General features: G+C 50.0%; 1 protein-coding gene across 1 annotated transcript in view; it reads left to right on the plus strand.

Moving 5' to 3' along the window:
- The first annotated feature begins 6770 nt into the window (after positions 1 to 6770).
- The window catches only part of SLC1A4 (solute carrier family 1 member 4), a 32337-nt gene continuing 25832 nt past the window's right edge, over positions 6771 to 13275 (plus strand). The window contains exons 1-3 of the mRNA XM_038750847.1: positions 6771 to 6779; positions 8061 to 8127; positions 11355 to 11910. Coding sequence (XP_038606775.1) covers positions 6771 to 6779; positions 8061 to 8127; positions 11355 to 11910 — 632 coding nt within the window. The remainder of the gene's footprint in view (positions 6780 to 8060; positions 8128 to 11354; positions 11911 to 13275) is intronic.

Here is a 13275-nt window from a genome sequence, read left to right on the forward strand (position 1 = left end):
GTTCCTGCCTTAATGGATGAAAACATACTGTGAGTGAGCCCAGCTGGGCTAAAAATGAAAATACATAACTTTTAGTAGAGTCATTGCAGTATATGACTGCAGAGAAGCAGTGTGGCTCAGTGGAAACAGCATGGGCTTGGGAGCCAGAGGTCATGGGTTCTAATCCTGGCTCCATCACTTGTCAGGTGTGTGACTTTGGGCAAGTCACTTGACTTCTCTGTGCCTCAGTTACTTCATCTGTAAAATGGGGATTAAGACTGAGCCCCATGTGGGACAACCTGATTACCTTGTATCCCCCCTCAGTGCTTAGAACAGTGCTTGGCACATAGTAAGCACTTAACAAATGCAATTATTATTATTATTATTAAATAGCAGGTAAATCTCAACCTACTGAAATGAACATAGAGAATAAGTGGGAATGTTGAATTTATTTACATGTGTGAAATTTGACATTTATTTAACGATAAAGTTAACCCTCTACCTTCCAAAGAAGAAAGTGATCAATTAATCAATCAGTCAATCCTGTTTATTGAATGCTTTCTCTGTGCAGAGGACTCTACTAAGCACTTGGGAAAGTATAATACAATAAACTTGGTAGATATGATCCCAGCTCATAAGGAACTTACAGTCTGAAGGGGAGACAGGCATTAAAATAAATTATAGATAGAGAAAACGGCAGTGTGCAAGGATAGGTGCATAAGTGCTGTGGGGCTGAGGGTGGGGTGAATATCAAGTGCTTGAATGCAGTATTTGCTTTAATAGGTGAGGAAATGAAATTCCCCTCTCTTACCCTCAGTTCCTGGGAGGCTAGTTCTGTTCATGGTTGCCCCTTCCATGTACACTTGTATCCCCAGAGCTCCATAATGATGTTGATGATGATGACAATGATGATAACAAAAACATTTCTTAAATTCTTACTATGTAGAGGAAGTAGCCTGTGGTAGGGCAGTGGCGGGAGGGGAAGAGTCTGGGAGCCCATTGCCTCTGGGATTCTCCTGGAGTTCAACTTAGCTCTTTAAAGATGATGATGATAATAAATATTGCTACTTGTTAAGTTTTTACTATGTTCCAAGAGCTGTACTAAGCACTGGGGTAGATACAAGATAATCAGGTGGGACAAAGTCCCTGACCCACAGGGGCTCACAGTCTAAGTAGGAAGGAGAACAGGTATTGAATTCCCATTTTATAGATGAGGTAACAGGCACAGAGAAGTTAAGTGACTTGCCCAAGGTCACCCAGGAGACAACTGGTGGAGATGGGATTAGAACCCTGGTCCTCTGATGTTGCTGCATCCCTACCCCAGTTTGGATCTGTTGCACACAGAATCAGCCAGTCAATGGAATAATTGAGTGCCTATTGCGTGCAGAGTTGGTAGATGCGTCATTACCTACCCACAAGGACCTTGCAGTCTAGAAGATGTGGGTTTTTTTTCAATATCGCCCGAAGTAAGAGAATCGCTGTTCTATTAGCCTCAATAACTACTACTGATGGATGAATCCATCAGGGGATTCGTTAAGACATTATCTGGCCTTCCTCAGGGACAGCATGGTTCAGTGGAAAGAGCATGGGCTTTGGAGTCAGAGATCATGGGTTCAAATTCCGGCTCCGCCAATTGTCAGCTGTGTGGCTTTGGACAAGTCTCTGAACTTCTCTGTGCCTCAGTTACCTCATCTGTAAAATAGGGATTAAGACTGTGAGCCCCCCATGGGACAACCTGATCACCTTGTAACCTCCCCAGCGCTTAGAACAGTGCTTTGCACATAGTAAGTGCTTAATAAATGCCATCATCATTATTATTATTATTATCTTCTGTGCCCAGAGAAGAGGTGGATGCTGGGACCCTGCTCAACACTAGATGGAGAAACAAACTCATCACGCCACTCAGGTCCTTATTATCTGCACAAATGGAAGGCCAGAATGGAGCCTGCCTATAACACAAAACCAGAAAGGTGACCAGCAGTATGTTGAGGCAGTGGTGAAAGCAGCCCCATAACCCATCTGGTAACAGGAAAAGGCAGACTTGGGTCAATGGAGCTATGAGATAACCAACGAATGTTGCAACTGTGGGGTCCCAAGCACAGAAGATGTTGAAAGTAAAGCCCGGCTTGAGAGGACGAGATCTTTAAAGCTGCAGTGGGTAATAAAAGGAATTTTCTGGTTGTAGATAATGCAGAGTTAATGGAGCATACTGTGTACCACTGGAGGAACACGTAGAAGGGCTGGTGGAACTGGGAATAACTTCAAGTTGGAAATCAGGCCTGAAAATGATGAAAGGAGTTGTGCAGAATCATTCAGTACAGAAAGCAAATCCGGGAAATTTAAGGTCCCACTTGCTCTTTTCAGCCAAAGAAACTGAGCTTTTTCTCTAGACTGTAAGCTCCATGTGGGCCAGGAACATGTCTGTCGTCTCTTTTGTACTGTACTCCCCCAAGCACTTAGCATAGTGCTCAGCACCCCGTAAGAGTTCAATAAATATGATGAATTGATTGGAGCCATTTGCCATTGTAAAATCTTCATTTGCTCCCCACTTACACCTGCCTTGGTGCTATCCACCTTGGCATGATAGTCCATGGAAGAAAAGACCTCTTCCCTGCTACCCCCATCCCCTCCAAGGCCCTTAGGATTAATCTTGGCATATCTTTCCTAGAGGCCCAGCAGCTCTCTGGAGAAAAGGGGTACAAGTGTCTGCATACAAGTCCAATATATAAATATGCATACGGTGAGCTTAATAAATATTAATACATGAAGAGGAAGGTATTGAGTTTCCTATGGCTCAAATAGAGTACTTCTACTCTACCTTATATTTGTTAAAGCTCTTTCTCCTGGCAAAACCACCAATGACAAAGTGCAGTTTTTCTTAATTTTAGTAATTTTGTCCTCTCTCTTCAGGTGTTTTCTGATAAATGAATTTATTATAATTGGGCTTCAAGTAAACATTTTTCCAAAGCAGAAACCTTTTAAAATTCTTAGAAACAGGTAGAAATGTTAATTATTAAAAGAGATATTTTCTGAATTTGTTGATAAGGAAGGAACAAAAAGATACGTTCAGCTGGAACAGATGGCAGTTAGCCAGCGGGTTCAAAAAATATAATATACTCTGTCTTGTTTCAATCATCCTTTTGCTTGGTTTTGAGGGGGGATCTGGGTGTGTGCAGGAACACTGAGTACATTTGTTGTAAGTACAGGTTTGTGTTCTTCAAGCCTAAAGAAGGTGGGGAAGAAGAAGAAGAAGTAGAGGAGGAAAACAAAACATTGGGGAATGTTAGCCCACTGTACTTTTTTTTTAGGTTCAGTACAGGTTTTGTGATCCTTGTAGGTTTTGAAATTATATGCAACATTAATTTAGAGTTCCTTTTTATAATCTAGAGAAAATTGCTTTTTTTTTTCTCCTGTTCAGGCAGGTCATTCCCTGGGAAGGGCTAATCAATTTCCCTGTATCCTGCACCTTAGGGGACCCACACTTCCCAGCTGGTGGGATCCAGACACCTGCTGCTGTTTGGGATACCTGGGAGAGGCAGGAGGGGAGTTGGGCCCACAGCCCTTGTATATATATATTTGTACAGATTTATTACTCTATTTATTTTACTTGTACAGATTTACTGTTCTATTTATTTTGTTAATGATGCACATTGAGCTTTAATTCTATTTGTTCTGACGACTTTGACACCTGTCTACAAGCTTTGTTTTGTTGTCTGTCTCCCCCTTCTAGACTGGGAGTCCGTTAGTTGGGTAGGGACCGTCTCACAGTGCTGCTGACTTGGACTTCCCAAGCGCTTAGTCCAGTGCTCTGCACACAGTAAGCGCTCAATAAATACGATTGAATGAATGAATGAATGAATCTAGCTTCAATTCTATTTTGTTCTGACGACTTTAACACCTGTCTACATGTTTTGTTTTGTTGTCTGTCTCCCCCTTCTAGACTGGGAGTCCGTTAGTTGGGTAGGGACCGTCTCTCTGTGCTGCCAACTTGGACTTCCCAAGCGCTTAGTCCAGTGCTCTGCACACAGTAAGCGCTCAATAAATACGATTGATTGATTGAATGAATGAATGAATGAATGAATGAATGAATGAATGAATGAATGAATGAGAGTGAGGGGGCCGGGCGGGCCCGCCAATCGATCCCTCTTCCTCCCACCGCCCTGGCCGTGCCCGGGGCGGTGCCCCCAGCGCGGGGGGCACCGACGGGCAATGCAGGGGCAATAGAGGGCTCCCTGCCGGGGCGATTCAGGGGGCACTGACAGGGCAATGCAGAGGGCACTGACGGGGGCACTGCGGGAGCGATGCAGGGGGCACCTGCAGAGCAATGGAGGGGGCACTGAGGGGGCGATGCAGAGGGCACCTACAGAGCAATGCAGGGGGCACTGACGGGGCAAAGCAGGGAACGCTGATGGGGACACTGCGGGGGCGATGCAGGGGGCACTGACGGGGACACTGCGGGGGCGATGCAGGGGGCACCTACAGAGCAATGCAGGGGGCACTGACGGGGCAAAGCAGGGAACGCTGATGGGGACACTGCGTGTGAGCCCACTGTTGGGTAGGGACTGTCTCTATATGTTGCCAATTTGTACTTCCCAAGCGCTTAGTACAGTGCTCTGCACACAGTAAGCGCTCAATAAATACGATTGATGATGATGATGATGCAGGGGGCACCTACAGAGCAATGCAGGGGGCACTGACGGGGACACTGCCGGGGCGATGCAGGGGGCACTGACGGGGCAAAGCAGGGGTCGCTGATGGGGACGCTGCGGGGGCGATGCAGGGGGCACCTACAGAGCAGTGCAGGGGGCACTGACGGGAGCGATGCAGAGGGCACCTACAGAGCAATGCAGGGGGCACTGACAGGGCAAAGCAGGAAGCGCTGATGGGGACACTGCGGGGGCGATGCAGGGGGCACCTACAGAGCAGTGCAGGGGACACTGACGGGGCAATGCAGAGGGCACTGACGGGGACGCTGCGGGGGCGATGCAGAGGGCACCTACAGAGCAATGCAGGGGGCACTGACAGGGCAAAGCAGGGAGCGCTGATGGGGACACGGCGGGGGCGATGCAGGGGGCACTGACGGGGACACTGCGGGGGCGATGCAGGGGGCACCTACAGAGCAATGCATGGGGGCACTGATGGGGCACTGACGGGGACACTGCGGGGGCGATGCAGGGGGCACTGACGGGGCAATGCAGGGGGCACTGATGGGGACACTGCGGGGGCGATGCAGGGGGCACCTACAGAGCAGTGCAGGGGGCACTGACGGGGACACTGCGGGGGCGATGCAGGGGGCACCTACAGAGCAATGCAGGGGGGCACTGACGGGGACACTGCGGGGGCGATGCAGGGGGCACCTACAGAGCAATGCAGGGGGGGCACTGACGGGGACACTGCGGGGGCGATGCAGGGGGCACCTACAGAGCAACGCAGGGGGCACTGACGGGGCAATGCAGGGGGCACTGATGGGGACACTGCGGGGGCGATGCAGGGGGCACCTACAGAGCAGTGCAGGGGGCGATGCAGGGGGCACTGACGGGGCAAAGCCGAGTGGGCTGTCGAGGGCACTCCCGGGAACACTGCCGTGGCAATGCAGGGGGCACTGACGGGGACACGGCCGAAGCAGTGATGGGGGCACTGACGAGGGCCCTGCCAGGGCAATGCCGGCCACACTGCCAGGGCAATGCAGGGGAAACTGACGATGCAAAGGGGGCAAAGCAGAAAGTCAGAGGCAATGTAGGACGCGTCACCCGGGACGAGGCCGCGCTATAGGAGACACTACCAGGGCGCTAAAAGGAAAGAGGGTGAGGGGTGAGGCTGGGGGCTCGGGCGGTCACCACTATTCAGGGGCAGCAATCAATCAATCAATCAATCAATCGTATTTATTGAGCGTTTACTATGTGCAGAGCACTGTACTAAGCGCTTGGGAAGTACAAATTGGCAACATATAGAGACAGTCCCTACCCAACAGTGGGCTCACAGTCTAAAAAGCTTCTAGTCGGGAAGGATCTCGGCTCCGCCACTTGGCTGCTGTGTGACCTTGGGCCAGTCCCTTCACTTCTCTGGGCCTCAGTGGCCTCTTCTGTAAAATGGGGATAGAGACTGGGAGCCCCATGGGGGACAGGGACTGGGTCCAACCCGATTTGCTTGTATCCACCCCCGGGCTTAGTACAGTGCCTGGCACCCAGTAAGCGCTTAACAAATATCACAGTTATTATTATTATTATTATTCTGCACCCCCAAGTGCACGGACTTTCCCTCCCCAGAGAATTAGGACAAAAGCCCAACTGAACAGATGGGCCATTGACTGACTCCGGAGGCTGGCAGGGGCCGGACTGCTGCTGAAAGGACACGGAAACAAAATGCAGAAAATCCTTTCCCAGTACCCTTATTTCTCAAATCTTCCCATTGCGGGTCATTTATATAGTCAAGACTTAACACCTTTTCCTCCTTACATCACTTAGTTTATATTTGATGGTGAGTTTTGTCAGGGGAGGAGGGCTCAAACTGGTTCTGTCAAATGGCCTGGCTACTTTTTAAAAATATACTGAAATAACTCCAGTGACAACCATATTTCAAAAGAAACCCAAAGCAAAACAGCAAGAGGAGAGTAAGCCGCAGAATCGTGTTGACTAAAGAAGTCGGTCTTAAAAGAAGGATTGTGTAACAGTCTCCCTCACCAAAACTATTAATTCAGCTGATCCTTTAAAAACCAGTGACAGTATTTCTTGGACTCTCATTTAGTCTGTTTTCCACATTTTTATGGTTAAGTTTCCAAAAGGAAGTTCGTAATGACTTATGTAAGGGAGATATTTGCTGTTAATAATTTGGTTATATAATAATAATAATGGTGGTATTTGTCAAGTGTTTACTATGTGCAAAGCACTGTTCTAAGCACTGGGAAGGATACAAGGTGATCAGGTTGTCCCACGTGGGGCTCACAGTCTTCATACATGTATATATGTTTGTACATATTTATTACTCTATTTATTTATTTATTTATTTTACTTGTACATATCTATTCTATTTATTTTATTTTGTTAGTATGTTTGGTTTTGTTCTCTGTCTCCCCCTTTTAGACTGTGAGCACACTGCTGGGTAGGGACTGTCTCTATATGTTACCAACTTGCACTTTCCAAGCGCTTAGTACAGTGCTCTAAACACAGTAAGCGCTCAATAAATACGATTGATGATGATGATGATGATCCCCATTTTCTAGATGAGGTAACTGAGGCACAGAGAAGTGAAGTGACTTGTCCAAAGTCACACAGATGACAATTGACAGAGCCGGGATTTGAACCCATGACCTCTGACTCCAAAGCCTGTGCTCTTTCCATTGAGCCACTCTATATGGACCATGGTCCACCACCCGTCAAGCTCCTCTTCCAATCTCCAGTGGCCTTTGTAACATAAAATAAAGAAAAAAAACTCTCTCCTGTGACTGTGCATTAGAAGGACTTACAGGATATTTACTGCTAGCCCTGCCTGTCCCCCAGCCCTCTGGCCTCCCCCCCTCTTTCTTCCCTCCTCTGCTCTACCCCACATGCTTAACACTGTGTGCTCTGCACACAGTAAGTATTCAGTAAATACCATTGATTGATTGATTGCTTCTCCTTTCTCCTTCTCTCCACCACTCAGTGTGAGGCAGCTCTCCTGGAGGGCCCCCCTGCTATCCCATGGGATTGCCAAGGGGAGCAGTGCCAGCCTCATCATCATCAATCGTATTTATTGAGCGCTTACTGTGCGCAGAGCACTGGACTAAGCGCTTGGGAAGTACAAATTGGCAACATATAGAGACAGTCCCTGCCCAACAGTGGGCTCACAGTCTAAAAGGGGGAGAAAGAGAACAAAACCAATCATACTAACAAAATAAAGTAAATAGAAACAAAATAAAATAAATAGAACAAAATAAAAGAAATAGTCCTCACTCTGACCCTACTCTGCATCCTGGGGTCCTCACCCCATCCTCTCTCTGTGCCCTAGAGGCCCCCACCTTTCCCGGCCGGTGGAATGGCAAGATGGGTTGGAGGGAGCGAGGAGTGGGGAGGCTGGGGGCCCAACTCCCCTCCTGCCTCTCCCAGGTATCCCAAACAGCAGCAGGTGTCTGGATCCCACCAGCTGGGAAGTGTGGGTCCCCTAAGGTGCAGGGTACAGGGAAATTGATTAGCCCTTCCCAGGGAATGACCTGCCTGAACAGGAGAAAAAAAAGAGCAATTTTCTCTAGATTATAAAAAGGAACTCTAAATTAATGTTGCATATCTGTAGATATACAAGGGTTAGGGTTAGTGCTTAACCAAAACCAACATTACCAACAATAAAGTAGAGGAGTGATCCATCTGTCCAAATAGATATACAAGGGTTAGGGTTAGCGCGCAGCCTGGCTCACTGGAAAGAGCCCGGGCTTTGGAGTCAGAGGTCATGGGTTCAAATCCCCGCTCCGCCAACTGTCAGCTCTGTGACTTTGGGCAAGTCACTTAACTTCTCTGTGCCTCAGCTCCCTCATCTGTAAAATGGGGATTAAGACTGTGAGCCCCGAGTGGGACAACCTGACCACCTTGTAACCTCCCCAGCGCTTAGAACAGTGCTTTGCACATAGTAAGTGCTTAATAGATGCTATCATTATTATTATTATTATTATTAGAGTGATCCATCTGTCCAAATAGATATACAAGGGCTTAGTACAGTGCTCTGCACACAGTAAGCGCTCAATAAATAAATGAAAATACCAATACCAACATTACCAACAATAGAGTGGAGTAGAGTGAAAATGAATGAAAAGGGCTGTGAGGAGGGGAAAAGGCCCTACTGAGAGCTCACCTCCTCCAGGAGGCCTTCCCAGACTGAGCCCCTTCCTTCCTCTCCCCCTCGTCCCCCTCTCCATCCCCCCATCTTACCTCCTTCCCTTCCCCACAGCACCTGCATATATGAATATATGTTTGTACATATTTATTACTCTATTTATTTATTTATTTTACTTGTACATATCTATTCTATTTATTTTATTTTGTTAGTATGTTTGGTTTTGTTCTCTGCCCCCCCCTTTTAGACTGTGAGCCCACTGTTGGGTAGGGACTGTCTCTATATGTTGCTAACTTGTACTTCCCAAGCGCTTAGTACAGTGCTCTGCACACAGTAAGCGCTCAATAAATACGATTGATGATGGTGATGATGGGCTTAAGTACAGGGCTCTGCACACAGTAAGCGCTCAAAAAATACGATTGAATGGACGAATAGTAAGCACTTAACCAATACCAACATCATTATTATTATGTGCAAGTAAAACAGATGATAGAGTAATCCATCTGTACAAATAGATATACAAGGGTTAGGGTTAGTGCTTAACCAATACCAACATTACCCACAATAAAGTAGAGTGATCCATCTGTCCAAATAGATATACAAGGGTTTAGTACAGTGCTCTGCACACAGTAAGCGCTCAATAAATAAATGAAAATACCAATACCAACATTACCAACAATAGAGTGGAGTGAAAATGAATGAAAAGGGGAGGGAGGAGGAGAAAAAGGGAGCTCAGTGTGCCCCGCCCCGCGATGGGCAGGGGCGGAGGTGGGGACTCCCTCCTGCCTCCCTGTCGGTGTTGCATCATGTCCAGCACACAGTAAGCGCTCAATAAATAAATGAAAACACCAATACCAACATTACCGACAATAGAGTGGAGTGAAAATGAATGAAAAGGGCGGTGGGGAGGGGCAAAAGGGAGCTCAATGTCCCCCGCCCCGGCGGAGGAGGGCGGGGCGGGCCCGTGATGGGCAGAGGCGGAGGTGGGGGCTCCCTCCTGTCTCCCTGTCAATCAATCAATCAATCAATCAATCGTATTTATTGAGCGCTCCCTGTTGGTGTTGCATCACGTCCAGCACACAGTAAGCGCTCAATAAATAAATGAAAACACCAATACCAACATTACCAACACTAGAGTGGAGTAGAGTGAAAATGAATGAAAAGGGCTGTGGGGAGGGGAAAAAGGGAGCTCAATGTCCCCCGCCCCGGCGGAGGAGGGAGGGGCGGGCCCGTGATTGACACCTCTGGCGGGCGGAGGCGGAGGTGGGGGCTCCCTCCTGTCTCCCTGTCGGGGTGGCATCACGTCCAGCACACAGTGAGCGCTCAATAAATAAATGAAAATACCAATACCAACATTACCGACAATAAAGTAGAGTGAAAATGAATGAAAAGGGGAGGGAGGAGGGGCAAAAGGGAGCTGATGGGCAGGGGCGGAGGTGGGGTCTCCCTCCCGTCTCCCTGTCGGTGTTGCATCACGTCCAGCACACAGTGAGCGCTCAATAAATAAATGAAAATACCAATACCAACATTACCAACAGTAAAGTAGAGTGAAAATGAATGAAAAGGGGAGGGAGGAGGGGGAAAAGGGAGCTCAGTGTCCCCCGGCCCGCGATGGGCAGGGGCGGAGGTGGGGGCTCCCTCCTGCCTCCCTGTCGGTGTTGCATCACGTCCAGCACACAGTGAGCGCTCAATAAATAAATGAAAACACCATTACCAACAGTAAAGTAGAGTGGAGTAGAGTGAAAATGAATGAAAAGGGCGGTGGGGAGGGGGAAAAGGGAGCTCAGTGTCCCCCGCCCGGCGATGGGCAGGGGCGGAGGTGGGGGCTCCCTCCTGTCTCCCTGTCGGGGTTGCATCACGTCCAGCCACAGTAAGCGCTCAATAAATAAATGAAAACACCAATACCAGCATTACCAACAGTAAAGTAGAGTGGAGTAGAGTGAGAATGAATGAAAAGGGCTGTGGGGAGGGGCAAAAGGGAGCTCAGTGTCCTCCGCCCGGCGATGGGCAGGGGCGGAGGTGGGGGTTCCCTCCTGTCTCCCTGTCGGTGTTGCATCACGTCCAGCCACAGTAAGCGCTCAATAAATAAATGAAAACACCAATACCAACATTACCAACAGTAAAGTAGAGTGGAGTAGAGTGAGAATGAATGAAAAGGGCTGTGGGGAGGGGCAAAAGGGAGCTCAGTGACCCTCGCCCCGGCGGGGGAGGGCGGGGCGGGCCCGTGATGGGCAGGGGCGGAGGTGGGGGCTCCCTCCTGTCTCCCTGTCAATCAATCAATCAATCAATCAATCAATCGTATTTATTGAGCGCTCCCTGTCGGTATTGCATCACGTCCAGCACACAGTAAGCGCTCAATAAATAAATGAAAACACCAATACCAACATTACCAACAATAAATTAGAGTGAAAACGAATGAAAAGGGGAGGGAGGAGGGGGGAAAGGGGAGGGAGGAGGGGGAAAAGGGAGCTCAGTGTCCCCCGCCCCGGCGGGGGAGGGCGGGGCGGGCCCGCGGTGGGCAGGGGCGGAGATGGGGGCTCCCTCCCGTCTCCCTGTCGGTGTCGCATCACGTCCAGGCGGGGCGGCAGGGAAGCCGGAGCTCCTTCGGCACCGAGAGATTCCCGGCATGGAAAAGGGCGGCCCGATCCCCGGCTCGGCGGGGGGCGGTGGGGGGCCCGGGGGGGCTCGGCGCGGGTGGGGGTGGGTGCGGCGCCACTTGCTGGTGTTGCTGACGGTGTCCGGGGTGCTGGCGGGCCTGGGGCTGGGCGCGGTGGCGCGGGGCCTGGCGCCGAGCGGCCCGCAGGCGACTTACCTGGCCTTCCCCGGGGAGCTGCTGGTCCGCATGCTGCGCCTGGTCATCCTGCCGCTGGTGCTGTGCAGCCTGCTGAGCGGCGCCGCCAGCCTGGAGCCCGGCGCCCTGGGCCGGCTGGGCGGGCTGGCCGCCGCCTACTTCCTGCTGACCACCCTGGCCGCTTCGGCGCTGGCCGTCGCCCTGGCGTTCCTCGTCCGGCCCGGGGCCGGGGCCGGGGCCGGGGCCCTGCCGGCCGGAGCGGCCCTGGCCCTGGCCCTGGACGGCGCCCACGGGGCCCCCGCCACCAAGGACACCGTGGACTCCTTCCTCGACCTGGTCAGGTAACCCCAACCGGCCTCGCGGGGGTGTAAGTTCAGCGCTCACAGTGTGCCAAGCGCTGTTCCAAGCACTGGAGTGGATACGGGGCCATCAGATTGCTCCACATGTTCAGCACTTACTATGTGCCAAGCACTGTTGTAAGCACTGGAGTAGATACAAAGCCATCGGATTGCCCCGCGTGAGGCTCACAGTCTTAATCCCCAGTTGACAGATGAGGCACAGAGAATAGTAATAACGATGGTATTTGTTCAGCTCTTACTATGTGCCAAGCGCTGGAGTGGATACAAGGCCATCGGATTGCCCCGTGTGAGGCTCACAGTCTCAATCCCCAGTTGACAGATGAGGCACAGAGAATAGTAATAACGATGGTATTTGTTCAGCTCTTACTATGTGCCAAGCACTGTTCTAAGCGCCAGAGTAGATACAAGGCCATTGGATTGCCCCGCGTGAGGCTCACAGTCTTAATCCCCAGTTGACAGATGAGGCACAGAGAATAGTAATAACGATGGTATTTGTGCAGCTCTTACTATGTGCCAAGCGTTGGAGTGGATACAAGGCCATCGGATTGCCCCGCGTGAGGCTCACAGTCTCAATCCCCAGTTGACAGATGAGGCACAGAGAATAGTAATAACGATGGTATTTGTTCAGCTCTTACTATGTGCCAAGCACTGTTCTAAGCGCCAGAGTAGATACAAGGCCATCGGATTGCCCCGCGTGAGGCTCACAGTCTTAATCCCCAGGTGACAGATGAGGCACAGAGAATAGTAGTGATGTTGGTATTTGTTCAGCTCTTACTATGTGCCAAGCGCTGGAGTGGATACAAGGCCGTCAGATTGCCCCGCGTGAGGCTCACAGTCTTAATCCCCAGTTGACAGATGAGGCACAGAGAATAGTAATAATGGTGGTATTTGTTCAGCACTTACTATGTGCCAAGCACTGTTCTAAGCGCCAGAGTAGATACAGGGCCATCGGATTGCCCCGCATGAGGCTCACAGTCTTAATCCCAGTTGACAGATGAGGCACAGAGAATGGTAATAATGATGGTATTTGTTCAGCTCTTACTATGTGCCAAGCGCTGGAGTGGATGCAAGGCCATCGGATTGCCCCGCGTGAGGCTCACAGTCTTAATCCCCAGTTGACAGATGAGGCACAGAGAATAGTAATAATGATGGTATTTGTTCAGCTCTTACTATGTGCCAAGCGCTGTTCTAAGCGCCAGAGTGGATATAAAGCCATCAGATTGCCCCGCGTGAGGCTCACAGTCTTAATCCCCAGTTGACAGATGAGGCACAGAGAATAGTAATAATGATGGTATTTGTTCAGCTCTTACTATGTGCCAAGCACTGTTCTAAAAACTGGAGTAGATA

This window comes from Tachyglossus aculeatus, chromosome 9, assembly GCF_015852505.1.
Source record: "Tachyglossus aculeatus isolate mTacAcu1 chromosome 9, mTacAcu1.pri, whole genome shotgun sequence".
NCBI lineage: Eukaryota > Metazoa > Chordata > Mammalia > Monotremata > Tachyglossidae > Tachyglossus > Tachyglossus aculeatus.